This window comes from Penicillium psychrofluorescens, assembly GCF_964197705.1.
Source record: "Penicillium psychrofluorescens genome assembly, chromosome: 3".
NCBI lineage: Eukaryota > Fungi > Ascomycota > Eurotiomycetes > Eurotiales > Aspergillaceae > Penicillium > Penicillium psychrofluorescens.
The window spans coordinates 1,615,519-1,640,500 of record NC_133441.1 but is presented as its reverse complement, the minus strand read 5'-3'; the positions used below and the strand labels follow the sequence as shown (position 1 = coordinate 1,640,500).

General features: G+C 53.5%; 6 protein-coding genes across 6 annotated transcripts; 4 read left to right on the top strand and 2 right to left on the bottom strand.

Annotated features, from left to right (window-relative positions):
• Positions 1-372: 372 nt before the first annotated feature.
• Positions 373-1,392, top strand: PFLUO_LOCUS4742 (uncharacterized protein; the record flags this gene model as incomplete). Its single annotated transcript, XM_073782124.1, has 1 exon — positions 373-1,392. One exon carries the CDS (start codon positions 373-375, stop codon positions 1,390-1,392), a length of 1,020 nt encoding a protein of 339 aa, XP_073638810.1.
• Positions 1,393-3,038: 1,646 nt separating this feature from the next.
• PFLUO_LOCUS4741 (uncharacterized protein) lies at positions 3,039-7,629 on the bottom strand (the record flags this gene model as incomplete). Its single annotated transcript, XM_073782123.1, has 5 exons — positions 3,039-3,667; positions 3,720-4,370; positions 4,424-7,195; positions 7,247-7,532; positions 7,588-7,629. 5 exons carry the CDS (start codon positions 7,627-7,629, stop codon positions 3,039-3,041), a joined length of 4,380 nt encoding a protein of 1,459 aa, XP_073638809.1.
• Positions 7,630-8,112: 483 nt separating this feature from the next.
• Positions 8,113-10,331, top strand: PFLUO_LOCUS4740 (Small ribosomal subunit bioproteinsis; the record flags this gene model as incomplete). The annotated part of the gene is made up of 2 exons (XM_073782121.1): positions 8,113-8,329; positions 8,395-10,331. The coding sequence occupies 2 exons, from the start codon at positions 8,113-8,115 to the stop codon at positions 10,329-10,331; spliced, it is 2,154 nt and encodes a 717-aa protein (XP_073638808.1).
• A 1,175-nt stretch (positions 10,332-11,506) lies between these two features.
• Positions 11,507-14,203, top strand: PFLUO_LOCUS4739 (uncharacterized protein; the record flags this gene model as incomplete). The annotated part of the gene is made up of 5 exons (XM_073782120.1): positions 11,507-11,807; positions 11,877-12,391; positions 12,448-12,559; positions 12,621-14,043; positions 14,128-14,203. 5 exons carry the CDS (start codon positions 11,507-11,509, stop codon positions 14,201-14,203), a joined length of 2,427 nt encoding a protein of 808 aa, XP_073638807.1.
• Positions 14,204-15,176: 973 nt separating this feature from the next.
• Positions 15,177-18,097, bottom strand: PFLUO_LOCUS4738 (autophagy protein 13; the record flags this gene model as incomplete). Its single annotated transcript, XM_073782119.1, has 2 exons — positions 15,177-17,877; positions 18,090-18,097. The coding sequence occupies 2 exons, from the start codon at positions 18,095-18,097 to the stop codon at positions 15,177-15,179; spliced, it is 2,709 nt and encodes a 902-aa protein (XP_073638806.1).
• A 1,770-nt stretch (positions 18,098-19,867) lies between these two features.
• Positions 19,868-24,884, top strand: PFLUO_LOCUS4737 (uncharacterized protein; the record flags this gene model as incomplete). Its single annotated transcript, XM_073782118.1, has 3 exons — positions 19,868-22,946; positions 22,995-23,112; positions 23,171-24,884. 3 exons carry the CDS (start codon positions 19,868-19,870, stop codon positions 24,882-24,884), a joined length of 4,911 nt encoding a protein of 1,636 aa, XP_073638805.1.
• Between the last annotated feature and the right edge of the window lie 98 nt (positions 24,885-24,982).

Sequence of the window (24,982 nt, the reverse complement as noted above, 5' to 3'; positions counted from 1 at the left end):
GAACTCTTCTGGTAACCAAAAAACTGCTCTACCTGACCCTGCCGGAGCTAACCGTTTGCGGACTAGAGTGGGGGGCACACACTTGCAGGCGGCTTATGTCAGCTTGCTTATGTCATTGTAGCTGACTCATCAACAAATCTTTGGACTTGGGCATCACTCATTCTTTCACTCAATCACCATCACATCACCTCCGTCAGGGACTCGCTTGCTTCACCCATCAACCACTCACTCCGTGCTCCAGGGTTCGGGACCTTCTCACGTGTGACGTCTGGCGGATGACTGCAGCGCCAGTCAAGTCCTGAAGGTACGTTGCGACGGCTATTTGCCAACAGCGCACTACATTTCCCACCCGTCTCGTTGCATCCATTCATCATGTCCTTTCCACCACCTCCAGGTCTCACACAGACGCCCTCGTCACTCCCTGCGCGCCCGCCCCCATCCTCCAACTCGTCTTCAGGTCATGGCGGGTCCTCGCGCCCCTCGGGCTATAGCGCCTTCACAGCATTCGCGCCACGCTCCGTAGCCTCCTCCAGCCAGCCGCAGCGCACCAGCAGCCCTGCGATCTCAGCTCCGCCAGTTTCCTCAGCAGGGTATGTGGCGCCGGCACCGAGCTACGGGAATTACTATCAACAAGCGCAACCGCCGCAAAGCTACCAAAGCGGTCCTTCCTACTATGGAGGACAACCCCAGTACAATGACAACACATACGGCCCGACCGTCCCACATATTCAGAACCCCTTCGGCCCCACGCCAACTGGAAAGAATGGCTACGACCCCGAGACCGAAGCCCAGATCGCCCAATGGCAGAGTGCCTATGCCAATCCCAATGACGACTCCGCGAGCCGAGGCGCCGCTCGAGTCCAACCCGCTACCAGCACGGGCGCCACACCCTCTAGTGGGACTGGCGCAGGTACGCCTCTCCCGCAGCCAGAGTCGCAGAAGACCGTCTCTCGGACTGGCGGTGGTCAATCATGGAACGACTCGACGCTGCTAGAATGGGACCCAGCGCATTTCCGTCTGTTTGTGGGGAATCTCGCAGGTGAAGTCACCGATGAGTCGTTAATGAAGGCATTCGTGCGGTACACCTCCGTCCAGAAAGCGCGCGTCATCCGTGAGAAGCGCACGCAGAAGAGCAAAGGGTATGGATTTGTGAGCTTCAGTGATGGCGACGACTACTTCAAGGCTGGGCGTGAGATGCAGGGCAAATACATCGGGTCTCACCCGGTTCTCCTGCGACGCGCGACCACAGAAGTCAAGCCGGCGTCGAGCACTAAGAGTGGCAAGAAGGGAGGTGGCGGTGGTGGTGGACGTGGTGGACCGTCGGGCAAGACCAAGAACGACGGAATTAAGAAGTCCGGCAAGACGAAGGGCGGCTTGAAGATTCTGGGTTAATCTGAGCCTTCCTTGTCATTATATTTTTCGATAATGCGACCGCAGCGAGTGTGTCTGCACCATGTGTTACTAGATTATTAGGGGCCTATGTACTGCGCGATAGGTATCCGTAATGAATTAATCCTACCCTACGGCATGACATGATTATCCAACTGAAACCAAGCCAGGAATTAAATCCTGCCTGACACGGTCAACCACATGCCCCATTAATATTGCGTTCGTTGGGCAGAGAGCAGGTACCAGGTACCGCGCGGCCCTATACCGTTAGCGCTCGTCCGCAAGTACCCGCAACCCGCGCCCCACCGAAGCTCAGATCCCCAGCCCCCGTACTAACTGTCAAAAAGCACATGGCTGGGAGAATGTTTCTTAAAAACCCCCGATTGCGCATTCCAGCGGACGCCAATTCTGCACCTTTATTTTATTTTCCGTCTGTTCATACTTTACTTACTACATTCCGGGTTTCTCTTTTTTTACGCTCTCCTCTGTTCTTCTGTTGGAAACAAAACAGGGCTCAGTGAGAGTCGCGCACCACCCGAAGTATATACCTCTACAAACTCGGGGTTGTACAAATCACCCCACCCCACCGCTGGTTTCAAGCCTGCTTTTCTGTCCATTCATCTCGTCCTACATATACTTTTTTCCCCCTCTCTCCTCTTCCATCGACCCTCTCATCATCGTCCATCATCAAACAAAAAACCAAAAGAACCACCATCTAAAGCGAAGACCCCGAGTCTTCCTTCCCACCAGCAACAATGGTCCAGCGCAACATCACCATCGCGATCATCATCATCGTGCTCTTCGTCGTGCTCGCCATCGCTGCGTTCGCCATCTACTTCATGCAAAACCACGTGGCTTTCTTCTCGCGCAGGAAGGTCGTTGATGAGGAGAGCATTGAGGAGGGATAACCTGTGCCAGCCTCAACTATCACTTTGCTCTTTTCTGTTATTTCTTTTGGGGTGCGCTTCATTACATACTATACGACGATTGAACCTACAGCGACATGCGAAACTCCATTTATGACATGGATTCCCCTCACACTTCCTCCGACACGATGACGAGTTCCTCCGATACCACACGATCGATTCGATTTGATTGCTTGCTTGCTTTTTGACAACATACTTGCGCATTTCTGTATAATCCGCCGAGCGAGAAATGGAAAAAATGAAAGAAGGGCTGGAACTGGGTATATATTGATTGATTGCCATCTGTTTTCTGGCACGTTATTGTTGTTGTTTTTGGCGCTTGATCTTGTGATTTTTTCGTCTTCTTCGCTGTATTTTTTTTCTCTCTCGGTGGCGGTGAGATACCTCACTTTTGATGGACATGACTTCTTTCTATACTATGTATCTACCTATGCGGCGTACTGGCCGGCGGGCTCTGGCCTCGATGACAATAAGCAATTGGAAATGGATTATTTATACGTTGAAGCTGCCAAAGTAGTTGGTGTTAAGTTTTGAAGATTGAATGCTTGATTCGTACGCTGGTGAGGACTATTCCCTGTTCAAATCGAGTCTGAACTGAAGAGGGAGGAAGTTGGAGGAAGGGAGAGAGAAATACAGTCACCCCTGGTATATTTGATGTGAAGGAGCGCTCAAAACTTTGCCCATACCTAGACGCCTTGCAACAAGAAAAAAAAGGACCATTCCTTAGAAAACGTAACTCAATAGCTCTTGCGCACGAAGAGCGGTAGCGATATGCCAGGGCATAATATTACCCTGTACACTGCGTATGCCTTTGGCACGGGCCAGAGACGCCAAGTCACGGTACATGCCCATAGTCTCTTTCAGAAGACCCTCGTGGGAGGAAGATGATGGTTGTTGGATATATATGAGGTTAACGGTCATTGAAAACACGCCATCGCCGTCGGTAGCGCCCTTCCGACGCAGTAGATAGCCGCTTGCCAGCGCGGGGCGGAATTCGGTGAGGTGTGGAGAGCTATTGAGGCGGTGCGATAGGACGACCATCCAGGATTCATCGCAGATGTCTGCGAGGACGGCCTCGGAGTCGGTTTCGGGGGAGGTGTCGGTTGGGGTGGGGGCGTTGTATGCCGCGCTGGGGGTTGCTGCTGTGCCGGATTGTTCAGGGGATGCGATACTGGCACTTGGAAGAGGGGTTGTGACGGGGGTAGAGGAGGATTGGGGCTGGAAGACGTTCATTGACATGGATGAAGGAGGAGGCTCGAGGACCAGATCGGGAGTGGTGGTGACAGTTAGGATTGTTAAGTCTAGTGAACCTGGGTGTGTTTTGTTATGCTGCTCAGCCAGGTTTGTCCAAGCTAGAATGAAGTTAGACATGTCTCCAAAAGCCACATGGAAAAGAAACCGTACCTTCAACCTCATCGGCATCCACAGGTTCGGTGTTCACCAGAATCACCTTCCATCGAGCCTGAGCCTTATCCATGATGTGAGTTGTCATGGCCCATATTTCGTTGCGCACTTCCGAGACCGTCCTGGCAACGCCGGTATTCTTATAGCGCAGGCAGTAGGACATGGATTTTTGCGAAGACCCAGAGCTATCTGACCAGGCCACCGAAACCCAGCGCTGGTCCAAGCTTTTGGAGTAAGCGATATGAAGGATCCTACCATCCTGGAGCGGCGATCCTCGCTCGGAGGCAAGCTGGAAATGAATGGATTTGGGGATAGAATCAGCAAGAAGGATTGGCGGAGAACAAAGCAAAGGACCTGAGCTGGTGTCTTTGGGCGAGCACCGACTGTAAATCTCCAAAGCTAAATTCATATACTCCGTCTGAGACGGTACAACCATCGAGTCACCCGACATGACAAAATCCATGGGTATCACTTGAAGGACAGGTTCGTTGATCTGTCGAGATCTGGGGCTGTCCGCATCAGTGACCGAAGTCTGGAGAAGTTTCCAAAAAGCTGCACAAATATCGGCCAGCGCTGTGGCGTGGTTGAATGGGTTGATGATATACACGACACAGTTCCTTTCTTCGTCTGCAATCTGCGAAAGTGCGGTTCCTGTTCAAGAGTTAGAAATGCCATCCCCTTTGTTAAAAGGTCCAAGAACATACCAAGTTCGTCACACATGGTGCCAAGGGTCCGCATCATGGACGTATAGCTGGAAGCGCTAGATGATTCAAGGCCCCATGTCCCCATTCCGTCCTCGAACGCGCTGGAAATATCCCCTCGAGCATGGGTCCCAAGACTGCAGCTTTGATAAAGAACACCCAAGCGCCTCAAGAACGAATCTGCTGCTTTGGATGCAATATGAGGGTGAATGCAGTACGCGGAGATATCCTTCGGCCCATGCGCGGGCTCCAGACCGAATGTCTCCCAAAAGGATACCACAGGAGGGAGAGCTTCCAGGTATTCCTTGCCGCGACGAACACGCACATGTGGCGTCAAGACCTTCGCAATAGAGCCCTTTCCTGTTTCTTTATGGTGCGAGTGTGGATGGGGCGTAAGAAGATCATCTTGCAAGGATGCGTATTCTTTCAGTTCAATTCTTGCAATCTCTCCCAGGGACGCTGTTTCTTCGAAATAGGGTTCTATAGGCAGACCCTCACTTTCAAAATCGAAAAGGCCTGTCCGTCCGTCCAAAGGATAGTTCAAAGATGACTGGGTGATTTGATCAACCAAAAGCTGAGCAATCTGGATTTGTTCTTCGCGATGCAGGAGGACTGGAGCTTGTTTGGTTCGCAAAGCAGAAAAGTATCCCGTGAGAGACCAATCAGAGAAGTTAGAGAAGAAGTTTCCCAGGAATGCAGAGTTCTCTGCTTTATACGGCATGCCTCCTTCCGGCAGAGACTTCTCCGGGGATGCAGCAGACAAAATTTCCAAATCCGAAGGAGCACGTTTTCTTTTCAGAGAGGATGGCAACGCCATTGGAGTCGGAGCGTATTCAGAGACCATCTCATAACTGTCATCACTGCTGTCACTGCTTGATACTGAATCCGATCGCACACGGCCACCCATCAACTCCGGCGGGGAGGCTTTGTCGCTACTAATGGAGCCCATTGTTTTCTTGCCGCGATGAGGAATGCCGATGGTTGGAATCGAATTGGCGGCATTACTTGATTCGACTGATGCTCCGCCAGAGGAGAACCAGAACTTGCCAGACGTCCCGTACTTTTGCTCCCAATCCCCGATTTTCTTCTCAAAAGCCACGGGTTGGTAATGCCCTTGCCCGCGACTATCCCTGGGGAGATCTTCAGTTTCGGATCCCGGGAACAAAATTTTCTTGATCTCCACAGGACTCAAAGGAGGGCTGATAGTTTGACCTGTCTTATCTCCAGGCGATTCGGCCCGCTCCTCGAGATTCACTGGCTCATCCGCGGATTGCAGAGTCATTGGTTCAGCACGGCAAGCGTGCTGGTCAGTTTCAGCGTCTGCTTGAGTTTCTGATACATCCATGGGCGCTGTTTCATCCACTATTCCATCCGGTTTAGGATTGCTCGTCTCCGGAAGATCTTCCGAAGGTTTCTGAGCATCTTCCATCGGCACAGCATCATCCATATCGTCGAGGCCTGGGTCATCAAAGAAGCTAAAATCCGCATCAGTGATCCCCTTCGATCCGAAATCTTTTCCACCCATCTCTCCAAATAAGTCCTCGTCATCGTCTGCATCATACAAGCCAGAGCCGACAATGAGATCTGTATCTTGGCCGGCTTCGGGCGATAGTACATTCGCCGACATTTTCTTCGTGGAATTTGATGCATCTCCGAGCTCGACATCCTCAGTATAAGCTTCGGATGGATTGGCGTGCTGCAGTCCGATAGTGGTGGCCCCATCTGGTGGTGTGGGATACACGAGATTTGCGTTTTGCAGATCAGGATATTGCGCAATTCGAGACAGGCTTTCCACATTTTCTGGAATGTCAGCCCTTGGAGATGACATTTCGTGGTCCTTGGACTGCATATCATCTGGGCCAGAGATGTTTTGGGTGCTGTGAGCGGGCTTTAGAGAGATTTCTTTCGTGAGCCATCGCTCTGCAAACTCCAAGGGATCATCAAGAGTGGGGAGGCGCCGAGTGCCTGATGTCGACGTTGACGAATTCGTCCTTTTGAAACAGAATCTGGCGGGCCACAACATACGCTTCAATGGCAGTGCAGATTGAGATTCTTCGTTTTGTTTCCAGACTTCTCCAGCCAGTCTGGCAAAAAATGGCTCCCAAACCTCGATCTCTACCCAAGCTTCCTCATCGATAGAGTCAACTGACAAGCCAAAATTTGCAAGCCACAGAACAACATCAAGCTTCCACTGTCGTCGTTTTGCCGCAGTGTTTCCATTCCCCGTAGTCGAAAGGCCTGGAGAAGATACCATGGGTGTCTCGACATTGGCCGTGACCAGTCTGGCAATGGTTCCGGAAGGACATAACCAAAGATCCGTCCCTGGTAGAATGTTGAGAATGTCTGCTATGTCGTCACGGGGGCTGCACAGACGGGTGACGCCAATCTGAGAGATCGTTTGTGTGGAAACAGTCAATTTCCCAGACGCGGTCAATTGGATATTGAGAGTTGTCAAGCAAGAGGCCGACAAAATACTATCGTTGTCAATCCGGGGGTTTTCGTAACCGAGCTTCTCCACGGCGGTAAAGAAGGTGCGAGCCCCAAGGGGCAAAGCACCGTGGTGGCGAATTAGCTGAAAGCTGAGTGCGCCAGTGATAGCGGAGATAAAAGAGGCATAAATTGCGGCAGAACTATTGTAGCCGTCTGTTCGCCGAGAGGAGCCCTGGCCTTGCTGAGACCTTTGAGCACCTGCAAGCGGGGTAGCATGATGGCTCTGCGTGTCTGAGGAGAGACCTTTGATCAAATCCAGCGACGTTATACTCCCAGAGGCAGAGACTGCTATCGTGTCAGCTTGATTGAATATCGGTGAGGGACTAAGACACTGACCTCGTAAAGTGGAAGCATCAACAGAGATTTTGGTGGATTCTTCACCCCCTTCTTTGATGTACAGGGGGCCCAGACTCTCAAAATTGTGAGTCGGAGAGAAAACCCAAAGCCCAAGCCGCCTTGGACATGACGCTAGACAATTGAAACTCCGCAGTCGAGTTTCGAGATCTTTTAGGCGACCTAGATGCTTCAGAATAGTGTAACCATTGGCCGGGGTCTCGGAAGGCTGGTTGGCGATGCCTGGCTCTTCCGTGTATATTCTCCAGTAGATGTGGGAGAACCCATCCTTCAAATTCCAGTTAGCTTTCTAGCATCGAGGTCATCTTTGCCAAGATACTCACAATGAGATGAACATTGGTGTTTGCGCTCCCGGGAAATTCCATGATTCGAGGTTCGCCGCAAACCGGTTTCTATGCTTTTCGAAGGGGAAAATGAGATCGTAATGTCCAGCTTGGGCGTCATTTCCATTAAATTGCACGGTCCTCCAGGAGTAGAAAAAGCGCACAGCAGAGATGGGCGGCGCGTCATTCAGCTGATGGAAGCCATCTCTCCGCACGGGGGGTGGGGAGTGCGGACTGGAAGCCCATATGATAAATTGACTTTGACTAGGAGAGGAAGACAATGGGGACAAAAAAGGACCGAATAGAATAAGAAGGCAGAGCCCGATGAGCAAGAAACTGAAGCGCAACTGTCGACGAGCATCAACAGAGACAGACCAGACCGATTCGCCCCGGACGCTGATCGGCACGGGACCTGGTCACGTGCCACCCAATCTGCTATCGCCGCCTTTTTTTTTTTCTTTATCTTTTCAAGGTCCCAAAAGTTACAGCGCGCATCACTCGATCGGTTGAACTGCTTCGCCCACCATGAAGCTGACCAACCAGTCTGAGGTCCCGGTGTATACCATCTCGGGCTCCAACACTGCGCGCCCGTTGCCCGAATGGCTTGCTCGGCGGCGAAAGCGCAGTTTGAAGGATGATCCCGAATATGCGAATCGCGTTGAGCTGCTCCAGGATTTTGAATTCGAAGAAGCCAGCCAATGTATTCGGGCTAGCGAAGACGGAGAATGGGTGATGAGCACAGGTTTGTCCACAATTATACGCATTTCTTTTACTTAGTTGGCGCAATCTCTAACATTTTTCAAAAAGGAACATACAAGCCGCAAATTCATACCCACTACCTGCCCCAGCTGTCGCTGTCCTGGGCACGACATACAGTTGCCCTTAATACAACCTTCCGATTGCTCTCGTCCGATTACTCCAAGTCTCTTCACCTCCAGTCTGACCGGTCTCTCGAATTCCACACCCCATCAGGATGCCACTACACCACAAGGCTCCCAAGGTACGGGCGGGATCTGTTATATGATCGCCAGTCCACCGAGGCATTGGTGCCCGCGGTAGGAGTCAACGCTGATGGTATGGGAGAGGTTTTCCGATTGAACCTGGAGCTCGGGCGATACATGCGCAGTTTCGAGGTAGATGTGGGCGGTGACGACTTTACATCCTCCGGCGGAGGTGCCTTGCAGGGCGGTATCAACACTGGTGCGGTCAATACAGGCGCTATTGCGGAAGATAGCCACGGATTGTTGGCCTTTGGTACAACAGTCGGGACTGTGGAGCTTTGGGATTCCAGAGCCAAGGGCCGCGCGGGTGTGCTGCTGCCGCCGACTCAGGTTGGACCAGAGGATGCCCGCTCAGAGATCACTGCCTTGGAGTTTCAGCGCTCTGGGCTTACCCTGGGCACTGGCTCGTCGAACGGCCTGATTCACCTCTACGATCTTCGGTCGCCTATCCCTCTCCTAAAGAAGGACCAAGGATATGGCTTCCCAATTCACACCCTGACGTTCCTTCAGTCATCTTCTGCGACGCGGGATGCCACGATGGAGCCCAAGATACTTTCTGCCGATAAGCGCATTATCAAAATCTGGGATCCGCGCGACGGCACTCCGTGGACCTCCGTCGAGCCAGCCGTGGATATCAACTCTGTGGCCTGGTGCAAAGACAGCGGCATGATCCTGACGGCAAACGAAGGACGGCAGCAACATTCGTTCTTCATTCCGCAATTGGGGCCTGCACCGAAATGGTGCTCCTTCTTGGACAACCTCGTCGAAGAGATGGCCGAGGATCCGAACGACCCCAATGCCTTCACCAGTACCCAGGCTGGCGCTGTTTATGACAATTTCAAGTTCTTGACTGTGCCCCAGCTTCGGACCCTGAACCTGGAACATCTCATTGGCCGGACGAACCTCCTGCGGCCTTATATGCATGGTTACTTTGTGGCCCAGCGACTGTACGAGGAGGCCAGATTGATTACCAACCCTTACATCTGGGAGGAAGAACGCGCCAAGAGGGTGAAGGAGAAGATCGACAAGGAACGCGAGAGTCGCATCCGTGGCAAGAAGAAGGCTGCTGTCAAGGTGAACAAGAAGCTCGCCGAGAAGCTGCTGAACGCAGAGGAGAAGAATGAGCGTCGGCGGGCCAAGCGCGTGCTCGAGCGTGGTGGTGACGAGGAGATGGTCGAGGCCCCGACTGCTACTCCTTCCGAGGCAAGTGGCGTGCTGGGCGACACCCGTTTCACCAAGCTGTTCGAAGATGAAGACTTTGCTGTTGACGAGAACTCGTTTGAGTTCCGGCTCATAAACCCCAGCACTGGCCCCGAAACCGCCGAGCGAAAGGAGCGTGGTCTAACCGCTGTCGAGCAAGAGGCTGTGGACGACGTGCCCAATTCAAGCTCTGACGGCTCCGACTCGGAGAGCGAGCAGGAGAAACCCGTCAAAGCTAAATCTTCCGGCAAGATCTCCTCGGCCGACTACAAGCGGACGAAGCGGCCTCCGCCTCGCATGCAGGTCTCTTCTTCTACCAACGCCAGTTCAGCACGGGACAGGTCATTTGGTTCGCGCGCCCAGAACATGAAATCGAAACAGAAACCTTCGCGACGCGGTGGCGTTGTTGGCGAGCAGGAAATGGTCTTTGCTCCTCAGTCCAAGAAGCGCAATACGGAGCCTGCCGTCCAGTATGACAAAAATACAAGCTTCCGTGCCAAGGAGCGGCGCAGTGCTTCAGGGAATACTTTCCGGAAGATGTAATGAGATTCGATGTTCCTCGAAATTACACTTTGTTTCCAGGCGCACAACTGCCGTTCCGGCTTCTACTCTGCTTGCAGATTGGTCCGATAACATTCACACGGCACTGGTTGGGCTGTGCCCCAACTACAGGGTTTGCCATGAATGTTTATCCGCAGCGTGGTCCAGGGCGGGCCTTTGCCCTAAGCTTCTGTGGCGTCGCAGCTAGTGAGATGAAAGGCGGCTCACCCCTAACCATGCTACAACCGCATCTTACATAGCATATCCCACAGACTGATCGTCTCCCTTGGATCTACCTGATCGGCAACTACACAGTAGTCCAAGTGGCCGCTACTGAATATACCCATGTCTGGTGTTGTACTATAGTTAGTTCGGTAATCTAAAAATGGTTATCTTCTGATTGGCATAGACTATTTCGTAAATTCTCGCTAAACTAACACTACTAGGCCTTATCGCCTCTTTTACTCCGACGCTAGGAATATCTCATATGGTTACAGAACAAAAAGGGGCAAACTCCAACTGACCCACATGACTTTCTCGAGGTTTTCTAGGCGAGCGAACCAAGCTTTGCCAAGGCCTTGGACAGAGACAGTCCAACTCTGGCCCCTAACAGATCCCGTCCTGTCGGTGTCCGACGGCGATTGTGAACACACACACCATCAGGTTTCTCCCGACGGACATACCCTTGCCCCCGCACAGACAATCTGTTGACAATCTGTTGAACGTATTGGACAAAAATAATCGAATTAACCCGATCTCAGAGATAACTAAACTTAGCCAGCCAGTGCGCGTGATGTCCGTGCGCGTTAAGAATACTATCCGCTCAGCTCCCGGGTACGGGTCGGGGGAGGGATGGATGTGTTGGATCCATGCGATGCGGGGGCTTAGCCAGTCGCCATCGAGAGATCACTTATCGACCTTCCCGGACTGTCTAACGCGATTCCTATTGTGGTTAACACGCACGGGGTAGCATCCGCAGCGTTGTATACTGGGGCGCACTGGTTGCCCCCCCCATTAATTATGAGATAAATACTTTGGTCAATGCCCAAGGGGACAAAAAAATGGGTTGCGAGGATTCTTGAGAATATTCTTCCTTCGGCGGAACACTTTCTTTTTCTTTTTTTCTTTAACAAACTAATTCCCAGCCCTACAGAATCTAGGCGGGTTAATTTGTGAAGATGTCTTCCGATCCGGACTTTGGAGCCGAACCTCATGTGGCCGAGTCCACACCTCAAGAGGTCACTGGGGATGAGAAGCGGCAGCATAGCTTTTTGGATGCGCCATCGGACGAGGTTAATGTGCATGAAAAGTCGGCGATGGAGTCGACTGACCCCGTGCCTCCGTCGTACGATGATATCGAAGACAATCAAGACAAGGACCGCGTCCACGCCGACACCGCGGAGCAGTTGGTTACGAACGTGCTCCACGTCGACGATGATCCATCTCTCAGTCCGTGGACTATCCGCACGGTCTTTCTAGGTATGTCTCCTTTTTCGGGTACATAATATTTATGGCAAGAGTAACCACTAAACTTCTTCATTTTCACAGGCATTGGACTCTCGGTCTTTGCCTCAGTTCTCCAGGAGATTTTCTACTTCAAACCGCAGACCATCCTCGTCTCGCAGGTGTTCCTGACGGTTATTGCCTATGTTCTCGGCGAGGGCATGGCCTATGGAATTCCGCGCATTGGATGGCTCGGTAACGTTATGAACCCCGGGCCCTTCAACAGCAAAGAGCATGCCGCCATTGCTCTCATGGCCTCCGCCGCTGGACAATCCGCTCTCGCGACACAGGCTTTGGCTGCACAGCAGCTCTTCTACGGTGGATACCCGAGCCACGCTGCGGGTATCTTCATCACGCTGTCGTCCCAGCTGATTGGTTATGGAATTGCTGGTCTGCTGAGGGAGGTCCTGGTGCGTCCGACGAAGATGCTGTGGCCTATGACCCTGCCGATCAGTACGCTGCTGGAATCGCTTCATCGGGACAAGGTCGAGTCGAAATCTCGTCTGAAGGTTTTCTATGTCGTGTTCACCGTGTTTTTCTTCTGGGAAATCATCCCCGAGGTAAGATCACCACTTCCACCGGTTGACGGCAAGATCAATTCTCATAATGTTTTTAGTGGATATTCCCTGTTCTCGAAGGTGTCTCGATCTTCTGCCTTGCTGACCAGAACAATCTGATCTTCACAAATCTCTTTGGCGGTGCTTCCGGTAATGAGGGTCTCGGTTTCTGTAAGTGGAGAGTCCTGCTGACTACCCAAGCCAAACCCTAACTAACAAACCAACCTCAAAGTGTCTGTATGCTTCGATTGGCAGTACATTGCTTCGACTGGATCTCCCCTGTGGTTGCCTTTGTATGCCCTGACCAACTCATTCATCGGCTATCTGGGCTGCATCATTCTCTTCATGGGAGTCTACTACGGCAACATCTTCAGTTCTCAGAACTTCCCCTTCCTCTCTCAATTGCTGTTCTACGGCAACTCCACCTCCTCAAATTTCTACACCTACGACCAGAACCTCATCATGAATGCCGATCACACCATCAACGAAGCCAAACTCCGTGAACAGGGCATCCCCTGGCTGACGGGCACTTACCTGATCTACCTCATCACCTCGAACATGGGTCTCACTGCCACCTTCACGCACATGCTGCTGTGGAACTGGGACGACATGAAAGCAGGATGGTCGTGGGCCAGCCCGAGCCAGCTGAAGAGATTCCTCAAGCCGGAGACCTACAAGTTCTGGGCTAACCAGGAGGCTCCCGAGGACCGTCTGCAGCGCAAGATCAACGACCCCAGCTACGATCCCCACTACAAGCTCATGCTCCGCAATCTGTACTACGAAACGCCTCACTGGTGGTGGGGCGCCGTGCTGCTCGCCAGCTTCGTCGTCGGCCTCATCTGTCTCTACGTAATGAAATCGACCCTGCCCTGGTGGGGCTTCATCCTCGCCAACCTCCTGACCTTCATCTTCATGCTCTTCTTCGGCGCCCAGATGGGCATCACGGGATTCCAGTTCAACGTCCAGCCCATCTGCCAGATGCTCGCAGGATACATGTTCCCCGGCCGTCCACTAGCCAACCTCTACTTCACCTGCTACACCTTCAACTCGCTACAGATGGGGCAAGTACTCGCCAAGGATCTCCGACTAGCCCAGAACGTGCACCTGTCCCCGCGCTGCACATTCTTCGTCCAAGTCGGCGGCTGCGTCGTCGGTGCCCTGTTCAACTACATCATGATGTTAACGATCGTGCAAAACCAAGCGCCCATCCTGCTTTCCATCCAGGGCACCAACATCTGGAGCGGACAGAATATTCAGCAGTTCAACACGCTAGCCATTGCTTGGAGTATCGCCAAGGACATGTTCTCCGTCGGCGGCCGGTACCAATGGGTAACGATCTCGTTCCTGCTGGGCTTCGTGGTCCCCTTCCCCTTCTGGATCGCGCACAAGATCTGGAAGAAGAAGATCTTCGCCTACGTCAACCTGTCCATCATCCTCTGGTACATGGGCTACTTGTTTGTGGGCATCAACGCCTCCATCCTCAGCTACTTCGTTGTTGGCTTCTTTGCCCAGTGGTGGCTGCGCAAGTACCGCCCTGAGTACTTCACCAAGTACAACTATATCGTGTCCGCGGCGCTGGACGGCGGAACCCAAGTCTGCGTTTTTATCCTGACCTTTGCTATTTTCGGTGGCTCGGGCAAATCATACTCCTTCCCGTATGTCTTCCTCCCTCCCCTCTTCTCCCCTACCTACATACGTGCTATTGGGATACAACGAATGCTAATGACTTTATCTAATAGGACCTGGGCTGGTAATCCTGATCCGAGTGTGCATAATCTGGACTATTGCGCCGTGAATACTGCGAATAATGGATAAAGCTCTGCATGGATGTGGTGTGATGTGGTGTGGCATGGCCACTAATGTACTTGTTTAGTTCCATGTCTATAGGCCAAGCTAATCTGTCAACCTTGACGAAGAAATGGTATATTGAAAGTCATGATTATGGATTATGATTCATTTGTAAATACTTGTAGCCGTGGACATGTTACCCAAGTACACAAGTCGACAGGAAGATGGTGTGTGTAGTATGTAGTACCTAGTAGGACCGAGTAGCTTTCGTGATTTCATAATGCACCACAGCAGCAGTAGGCAGTCACTACAGCACCATGCACAAAGAAGAGCACCAATATCAAGATGAAGAAAAAAGTTCCAATATAAATGTAATAATGTGGCTCTAGGATACAAGCCCGAGCAGACACAGACCGGTCTGGAAACCAAAAAAAGTGGTCCATGCCGCAATGCCACCTCCGTGACAGAAACAGGGATAAGAGACTCAAAAGATTTTCAGAGTAATAGCAAGTTGACAAAATAAAATAAAAAGGAAATAAAGTAGACGCAGTCGTGGGAATGTCATCAAGGAAACAGAAAACTGAAAAACTGAAAAATACTTAGCCCAAGGTTGGATGGTAAGCAAAGCAAGGCGCCCAAGAGACATCATATCATATCACTCATGCAGGGATGGGAATTGTAGCAAACAAGTTGGGTGAGATCATTTCAGAAGAAAAGAAAAAGAAACAAGAAAACCAAAAACACCAAAAAAAGTAAAGAGAGAGAAGTGAGAGAAAAGAAAGAATGAACGAAGCTCTATGCACAAGTCCCCATTATCACTCTGTGATTGTGTGGTCAGTCTATCAAAGCAGTCAAAAACGCATCAATGAAACAAATCAACAAAACGTATGGAACCAAGGACACCAGTCCATGAATTTGGGCCTGTCCCGAAGGAGGAGGGAGGAGGGTTTGGAGAGATGATGAGTAGGTCTGGAGAGAGATATGGTGTGCCGACACTCGATTATGACCAGACATGAAAGCCCGGTAACCCAGCGCCGCGCCTGCCACTGCCACGCCTCGATCCGCCGCTGGAGTCGGCGCCGCCATGGTTTCCATGCCGGCCCTCCTCTAAGCTGCGCCGAGATGCACCGAAATCGCTCATAGCAAATAAAAGCGGTTCGTCTTCCTCGAAAGGCGCTTGTGCTGGGTTTGTACGGCCGCCGCTGGATCGTTGGCCTGAGCCTCGGCGGGCTTCGACCGTGGAGTTTCCACTCGTGCTGCCGCTGGCATTGCCGTCGCGATCGGTATCACGTTCCACCAGATGGGAAGGGATGGTGGCTCCACGCAGACTGCTGGATGCAGAGCTCAGCGAGTGAGGACCACCCGAGAACCCTCGGCCACGGGAACTGGAGAACCGAGGCTGATAGAGGTTCGGATTGGACGAAGACGAAGCTGCCATTTGTCCGGATGATCTTTGACCGCGGAGCGATTCAGATTCACGGTATGGACCCGTCGCGGATTCAGATGGAGCGTGGGGGTCTTCCGCTGAACATCGCCGTTCCTGCTCTGTCTGATACACGTTGGGATCAGGGCTCAAGTATTGTTGCTGGGTTTGCTGCTGGAGCGCGCCGAGACTCATGTGCGACCTCTCCTCGGCCCCCAGACTGACGCTGCGCATCCCAAATGGGAATATTTCATCGTCATCACTCACGACGGGTGGTCGTCGACGCTGGGCCGCCGAACTGGATCGTCGATAGGCAGGAGCAAAAATACGCGGAGAGGTTGGAATATCGATAGCGCCCGCTGTGGATGAATCACGATGTATTGTTTCATCTGGATTCTCCTCAAGGGGTGAGTCATGCTCAATGCGCGGTATTCTCTGACGGTCGTGCTCCGGTTCAATGTCATCAGCGACGCTGTTGGAGCTCAGACGAGACCGGATGGCTGGAGTGTGTGGAGTATGCGGGGAGATTGGCTTCCCGGGCGACGAGGCGGTAGAGACAGAAGTGCCAGCGACCATCGGTGGCACGCCGGATAACTGCTTGCTAGAGGCGTTTGAGGAGCGGCGCAGATGCATCGACGATGACATGGACTCGGAAAGAGCAGCATTTGAATCGCGCATGCGCTGGAAGCGAGTTAGAGCAGCCGCGGCGGCGGTCGGCTTGCGGGGTCCAGATTCGAGTGACGTGGAGCTGGACGGATTCATGAGATCCTTTCTCAAATCAAGCATCTTCAAGAACTCCGAAATGTTCTCGTCGTCTGCGTGAATAGATTCAGCACTCGTACCAGTGCCCTCCGCAAGGAGCCCCGAGCCAGGCTGGGCACTCGACGAGGTCGCGCTGGCTTTGCCGCTGGAATTGTCGTCTTCGATCTTGTTGGTCCCGCCAGATGAGGGCCGGCCCCGTCGATGGGTGAACGAGCTGCTATACCTAGAGATTGGAGCAGGTTTCGGAGATGTCGAGTTTGAAGATGATACGGCGTGCTCCGACGCCACAGCAATGGACCGACGAGCAGAGGCGGCCACCGAGGGTGGCGGCATAGTTTTGAAGTCTGCAGAAGTTCCTGTCGGTACACGAGCTGGCCCGGGACGAGGCGACGGCGCCGAGGATGGTTCGATCAGGGCTGGAGATGCAGAGAGGGCAGGAGCCTTGAATGGTTGGAAGGACACCGACGGGCGCCGTGGAAAACTTTGGCCGCCTTCTCCCGGCTGTTGACCGGGCCGTGCTGTTGAACTGACCTTGGCCGCGGGCAAAGATTTCTTTGGCGATGAATCCGACTGGGAGGAAGAGCCAGCGCCGCCATCTCTGAGCGCTCGGAGCGCCGAGATAGGGCTTGCACCAGTCGTTGGGCCCACTTGATGGAAGGTCGACAGGCTGCCATATGCTCGCGCACGATCAGGATTTCCCACCGTCCTTCTCTCCACTGGCACGGACCCAGCTTCCGGATTGGGTCGAGAGGTTTCTTCCGAGGGCAAAGAGGGACGGAAGATCTCGTCATCGGCGCCCATAAATCGCGAGCTTAGCAGAGCCTCCGAATCGTCAACACGGAAATCACAATTAGTACGGTAGGTGACCTGGACTGAGAAAGGGCCTGCGGGAGACTCGGTGACCCCAAAACTATAGGTATCGACAACCTTTCCACTTCCTTCATACAGCGGCGCTGTGAGATGGTCTCGGAATGAATCACCGTGAGGGGTACGCCCGTCTAGCACTCGATATTTGATCCGGAGAGCGGGACTTCTTTGGAACTTGGTGTTGCGCTTGGAGAACTTCCAAGCGGGCAAGAACTTAGAGTAGGTGAATAAAGAACGGAAAAGGACAATGCTTTTCTTATACACAGTCGGCAAGATGGAGCCCAAATCGGCCGGGGGTCTGCTAGAGGACTCTCCCAACCCGATCCTCCACCGCTCCAAAATGATATCATCGGAGTCCGACTGGTATGGCTTGGGGGCAGGAGCGCCTCGAGAAGCGCCGAGCGACTCTTGCACGTCCCACCGTTTCCCATTTTCGTCCAGAATTACCAGACTCTGGTTGTTCGTGAGACCCTTTGTATCCAAGAAGGTTTCGATGATGAGAGGCGGTGGGCGGTTGTCGGAGGCATCGCACGTTCTCCACGTCCGGAGCGGCTCTCGAAGGACGTCGGTATCGTCTACTTCGACGTTGAACTGGACGGAAGAATCCGAGTCAGCTTCCAGTCCCATGGGGTGGAAAAGAGAAGGTCGACTAAACGAATGTGATAGGGGACATACCCAGCGATTTACTCTCGGTGTGTCGGACCCCTTGGTGAAAGAGGGAGGAAGTTCAACGCGGGAGTGTAAAATGATCAAGGCGGCTTTTGTATGATAATTCTGGAGCAAGGAACATGCGCATTAGTAGGGGTGCGGCAGGCGAATGGGCGGGTTGATCGCGACTATACCGAAATGATCTGGTTCAACTTGGCCATGGCCTCCTTTCCTGGTGCGGCATTCCTCGGGACCTGGTCCGCAGATTCAGTGCTCGCCTCGATCCCTAAGCCCTTCGTGAGGTTGGTGCGCAAGTCCGCCGTTGGGGAGCTGGGCGTGGTGGGTTCCTGGTCTCTGAGGTCATCTGGACGAGCCGATGTCGGCTGGGAAGATACGTTTGGCGTCGGTGACGGCACCGCCGGCGACCGGGGATGCTGATGCATTGTGTCGGTCTTGACGGAGACAGGGAGTTAGCAATCGGTTGGATCCTGACCACAAGGTCACCGAAAGCTCGTACCCCGACGGGCGGTGATGGAGGGCGATGACGACGATCACCGTCGGATTGTGTTATCAGGAGCGCAACGGGACGACGGAGGGACCGACGGGGCAGGCCATGCTAACAAAAATCAAGACGAAAATGGGAGATGCCTTGGATGCCGACGAGACGCTAGCGCGAGAAGACCACAAAAGCAGCCGGGACCATCGTATGGGATGGGGCTCTGCCAGCTGGGACCTTTGGAGCCTGCGGTCTAGAGCTTCTCCGCATGGACTGGATCTCGATCCGGGCTGAAGACAAGGCAACCGTGGGAGATGTCTAGGCAATTTCAAAGGGAGTAGCCCATGGCCGTCCAGGAGGGTTTGTTGGAGGTGGGCGTGGTAGGGATGGGAGATAAGGAGGAGTTGACGAGAAGAGAAGGGGGAGTGAGGGTGAGTTGTTTGGGGTGAGGGAGGAGATACTGGTCTGTGACGCACCCGGTGACTCGATAGGTCTCGAGTGGTCGGTCAGCCACAACACTGGTTCCTACTTCTCTACTTCCCTCCCTTTGCTCGTAGATTATTCTTTGCTTTTTCGCTGTCCATCCCCGTTGCGCTGCAGGTTGTCACCACCCGTACTCCGGCATAACGACCGCTTGCCAGGGTACCTGAGAGTACAAAGGTCTCACCTCCGACCGGGAGGATGGGCACGGGCCACCCGATAAGAACAGCTGATCGCCGTCATTCGTTTGTTCCCCTTGACCCCGACTTCAGTACGAGCGCCTAGGAGGATACGAAGCCCCGATGCCGGAACGAGCATGCGTCGGGTGGTGAGGATCAAGGAACAAATGACTCTTCACCGAGGAGTTCGCTCTGACTCGGTTGACTCATGACGGTTGCTGATCCCGGAAGTATAGGACCCAGCACCATCGTAGACCAAAATAGACCCCGTTCCTGCGATCGATGTCTACCTCAATCGACAGACACTCCCGCTGATGCAAAACATCTCGCCTTCCATAGTTAGTTGCGTAGTAAGTAGTGTCAGCCTATGATCCCCCCCACGAGCTCCCGCGGTGGATGATCCGCGCCCGGGGAACAAGGAACGTGCGTCGGTAATTCCATGGATAAGACGGACACACTCTCTCTCTTTCTTCCCTTCTCTTCTCCCTCCCATCTCGCCCTCGACTCTCGATCCTCGACAACCTGCGTCTTCCCAACCCCCCTCCTCACTGCCATCGTCCCACCCCAATTTCGTCCGTGAAACCTCCAAGCCCGCGCGCGGCGATAAGCAACCTGCTGTCATCGCCCGCCCGCACAATCGAGTTTTGCTCCCCGCGCCATCCCCTCCAAATCGCCATTCACTTGCAAACGACGCGTCTTCTTGCCCCAAATCCCTTTCTTTTCAGATCCAGAATCCTCTTGTCGCCCGCAGAGCTCGCGTGCCGGTGCCTCGTGGTCCCGGCGACGTTCTGGCTCGGGTCCGATAGGAGATTCTGCGCGTCGACCACTCCGGGCACATGAGCAGCAAGCTGTGGGAATATTTCCTCCAGGATGATGTTGAGAGCTTCCAGCGGTTCCTGGCCAGCGCGATCGTCGCCAGCCAGCGAACGGTGGGTGCTGGTCCTCCGCCAGTAGTCTCAAGTGTCAAAGCCGGAAGCCCTGGATCGGTGATCACGTCGCCACCTAATCCTCCAAAAAGCAAAAAGGTTCATGAATCCCCGGGGACATCTGCACCGGACCGCCTAGGCTTGCAGCGCGGAAACACGACTCTCTCACGGACTGAGATCAACGCCCGAGATCACTACGGCAGAACGCTTCTACACCATATTGCCTCGTCTTCAAAGTCGACCGCTGCCCACTTCGCGGGGGCCTTGTTGGACATACCGTTTGTGGACATCTATGCGCAGGATTGGGAGAGCGGATGGACGGCTCTGCACCGAGCTCTCTACGCGGGAAATGTCTCGATTGCGCGAGCATTGATGGCGCGCGACATCCGCGACGCAACAGACTTCAGCAAACCAGGGAACCAGTCGAGTGGTGGCCTGATCAAGATCAAGGATCGAGAGGGGTACAGTCCCTTTGATGTCTATGGGGCAACCATCGCATCGCGTGACATCAAGGTCAGCTCTACCGCGAAGCTCTCAAGCAACATACTTGGAGATGCCATGAGTGATGTTGCTTCCAACCATGTACCCTCGGCCTATGGCGACGAATCTGAAAATGAAGACTTCATGATTCGGGGCGTCGTAAGAGCATGCCCGGACTTGGCGGCAGATGAAGTCTTCACATTTGGAAGCAATAAGAACCTGAATCTCGGATTAGGTGACCAGGACGACCGGCAGTTTCCCGAGCGCATCTCTCTGAAGCGGCCTGAACATCTTCTGCAACGTTTCTACCGCGAGTACCAAGAATTCGTGGAGCGCTTTGGGCTCGAGGAGACCGTTCAGCATGGCTCTTCCAAGGATTTGCCTGCGCTGATCAAGAACAAGCCTATGAAGTTCCAGAACATTGTCATGTCCAAACTACATACTGCCATCATCACTAATGACCCGGAGTCGAATCTGTTCGTCTGCGGATTTGGTCCCGGTGGACGACTGGGCACGGGCGACGAATCTACCCAATTCGGCTTTGTGTGCATCGAGACCGGTGGACTCGCTGATAAGCGGGTCGTGTCGGTGGCTTTCGGTCAGGATCACAGCTTGGCTATCACCGAGCATGGCGAGATCTTCAGTTGGGGAAGCAACAAGTTTGGGCAACTCGGCTACAGCCTGCCTCGGACCAACAACAGGAATGATGTCCCGATGCAGTTAACCCCCCGCCAGATCTTCAATCCCTTCAAGAAGGAAACCATTTTGGGTGCGGCGGCGTCTTCAATTCATTCGGTGGTCTACACCCACACCGGACTCTACACGTTTGGTAAAAACGTAGGCCAACTCGGCCTGGTTGATTCCGATGCTCGGTCCCTCGAAGTCCAGACCACCCCTCGGCGTGTGGGAGCCTCTCTTTTCAACTGCCCCATCCAGATGGTGTCGGCCATCGACCGTGCTACGGCAGTACTCCTTCAGAACCATGAGGTTTGGGTTTTTTCGCAATACGGCTACTCCAAGCTATCGTTTCCTCTGGAGGTCACTTCCAGGTTTATTCGAGACAGCTTCATGGCCACAAGATATGACACTTCAGTCAACCGAATCGTCAAGCTTGCAGGTGGTGGCAGCACCATCTGTGCGCTGTCCAGCTCCGGTGACGTATTTACCGTCGAAGTCAACAAATCGGAGAACCCTTCAACTTCGACGTCAACTACCAATCCAGTCAAGATCCGGAATTCCCTCGCCACCCCTGTCCGGGCGTGGTCTGTCAAGAAGTCTCATATGGCTGCCCAGGACGTCGACGTGGGACAAGACGGCTCTATCATCATCTGTACCACATCAGGATCGGCCTGGAGGAAAGAGAAACGAACCAAGACCAAGGGCAGTACTTCGAAGGACTACAAGTTCGCCCGGATCCCTGGATTGTCCAGGGCCGTGGCCGTGCGCAGTAACGCTTTTGGTGCCTATGCCGTCGCTCAGCGTGAATGTGACGTGACCAAAGAACAGATCCTGGTCGATCCGAGCACACTTTGGGACGATATTTTGCCTCTCTCACCATTCACTACGCCCATCCCAAAGGGTGTGCAGTCGATTTTCCCGGACGACCTTCTCGGTGGACCTGCTGAGCCACTGCCCGCTGCAGTCGCCATGAAACAAGCCATGCTGTCAGCATCGGACATGGAGAGTCAATTTCTTTCGGTACCATCTAAGGGAACTGTTTGGGTTACTAGCTCCCTCTCCGATGCCCGAATTCCAATTCATGAGTTCCTATTGAACGGGCGCAGTCTTGTTCTCAGAAAAGCGCTCCAGGAATTTCGGCAGTCGTACTACGCCTCCGTGCCGGATGTCTTTGAAATTGAGTATGGAAAGGACGGCCAAACCCAGATCCGATTCCAGGGTCTTGACTTCCTGACAATTTTGAACCTCGTGTTTTTCCTTTACACTGACCGGATTGTTGACTTTTGGCATCAAACAAGAGAGTCGCCTCAGAATGCGTCTCGCTACCGCCAGGTTCGCATAGAGGTTATGCGGGTTGCTACCTATCTGGGCCTACCAACACTAGAGCGAGCCGCCAGGCTCATGGTCGACCCCGAAAGCAGTCTCAAGATCGATATGGCGAATGCCATAGGGGATCCTTCGTTCTTCGACAGTGGAGATGTGGTTGTCCTGTTGAACGGCGGAAGTGTCCTAGTACACAGCCAGGTAGTGTGCCAGAGATGCCCGTTTTTCGACGCCATCTTTCACGGCCGCTCGGGTGGAAGATGGTTAGAGCTGCGCCAAGCAGACCCAGCTGGTCGCGTGCATGTCGACCTCAAACATGTCGACCAGCCGATATTCGACTTTGTCTTGCGTTTCCTATACGCTGACATGGAAGAGCGCCTATTTGATGAAGTTCGAACCAAGAATCTTGATGATTTTGTCGATCTAGTATTGGATGTGATGTTTGTGGCCAACGAGTTGATGATCGACCGCCTGTCCCAGGTTTGTCAAAAGATGTTGGGTCGGTTTGGTGAGTTCCCTTTGATAATTCACCCGGGTTGAATCTCATTAGTCGCAGTCACTACGCGGAATGTGTGCTATCTTCTGAGCTGTGTCGCTCCTTGCTATGTTACGGAGTTCAAAGATGCCGCTCTGGAGTACATTTGTCTCAACCTCGAGGACATGCTTGCGAACAGGTATGTCACTGATTTCACACGTCCTGCCTCTCTATCAACTGACTTATATTGCCTAAAGGTATCTGGAAGGCTTGGAAGACGATCTCCTCAGCGAGCTGAATATGATCTGCCATGAGAACCAACTATCATGCTTCCCAATTTCTCGTGGGCGAAACTCTGAAGAGTACATCTTTGAAAGGTATCCAGAGATTGTCGGATCGATTGAGGCAGACAAACAACGACGCATTGATGCGATGACCCTGCAATCTCGTCTGAGTCGTGTCGAATCTTACGATGTGCGGCCACGGATGGTCTCAAACGAAAAGGCCAATCTGGCATCCTCCGCGCGCAAAGCGAAGGCCAGCGCGCCTAGAGACGGGTCGGGCTTCAACCGCAGTCCAATGCTGAAGCCGAGACAGTCTACCGGCGACTTGATGTTCCAGATGGATGACGAGGCCGCGTTATCGCCCGGCAATTCGAGCAAAGCAAAGGCCCCTATGCGCGGGCCAAGACCGGGAGAGAGCATGCTTGAGCCCCGGTCCTATCCCGATTCTCCGGCACTGGTAGGAAGCATTCCCGAGGCCGGATCTCTGGGGGATGGGAGCCTGTTGGACGAGCAAATGTCCCCCTTGCAAGACACGTCGCTCATGCAGTCTCCATCTCGGGAAATTGCTATGCACCAGAAGCAACCTCTGGCCTCACCACCCGATTCCTCTCCGGCACCATGGAGATCCTCGGCCATTTCGAGCTCCAAGAAAGACCTCAAAAATATCATGAGCGAGACATCCTCTCGGGTGTCGAACCTTACTCTGGAGATGGCAGACCGCCGAGAGAGTAGCGGCAAATTTGCATCGAAGATGTCCCAAAAGGAGCGCAAGAAAATGCAGCAGCAACAGATTCAGGAGAAAGCAGCCGCACAGCAACAAGCGAAAGAGGCGTCTCAGAACCCATGGCAACTGCCCGCAACTGCTGCACCGGCCAGTCTAGGCAAACTCGACCCCCTTCCGGGCCAGCATACACCCAGCTCATTGGACACTGATCCTCCAAAGACACCCCAGCGGCCGGCCATGACGCTCCGGCAGACCGTGGCCGGGACGCCTCCACCCCGCTCCAAGTCCGATTCCATGCCCGTCCAAACTCCAACCCGGAATGGTTCAGGAACCTTTTCCCCTTCCTCCTTATCCAAGCAGTCTGCCCCAGGGCCGGACCCATCGACCCCCTCATATGGCAGTCCTGCCGCGCCATCGCCGCAACCTGCCATCCAGTCCATCCGCCACATCCCACGCCCAGATCCGCACTCAACAGGGTCGGGGTCTCGCTCACCGTCCTACAGCTCTCACTCCCTCGCAGCCATCTTGATGCAGCAGCAAAGCGAGAAAGACGAGATCCGCGAGGCTGCCACTGCAAAACACAATCTGCAGGATATTCAGGCCGAGCAAGAATTCCAGCAGTGGTGGGATCAGGAGAGCAAGCGGATCCAAGGATTTGTTGACGAGCCTGATGCGGACCAAGAGCGCTCAGGGAAGGGCAGTGCCGGTCGTAGCGGCCGTGGCGGAGGTGGTGGGGGTGGTCAGCGCAAGAGACGAGGTAATCGCAATGCTGGTTCTAGTTCTGCGCCTGATGGGCCAGGGGATCAAGGCAATCACACTACCCCGAAGAAAGAGACGAAGGGTCCGGTGCCGGTGCCGCAGCAGAGAGGTCCGAGTGGGAATCACACCGGCGGCCTGGGTGAGAACAGCAGCCCTCGCCGCGGCGGTGGAAACCAGCGTGGCAAAGCAAAGGGTCGAAGTTAGGAGAGTTTTTTAAGTCGTTGTTGATTCCATCATCAACTTCTTGTCTCCTTTCTCTTCTATCTTCTCTTTCAGTTTTCATTTTCCCTCTGTCAGACTCG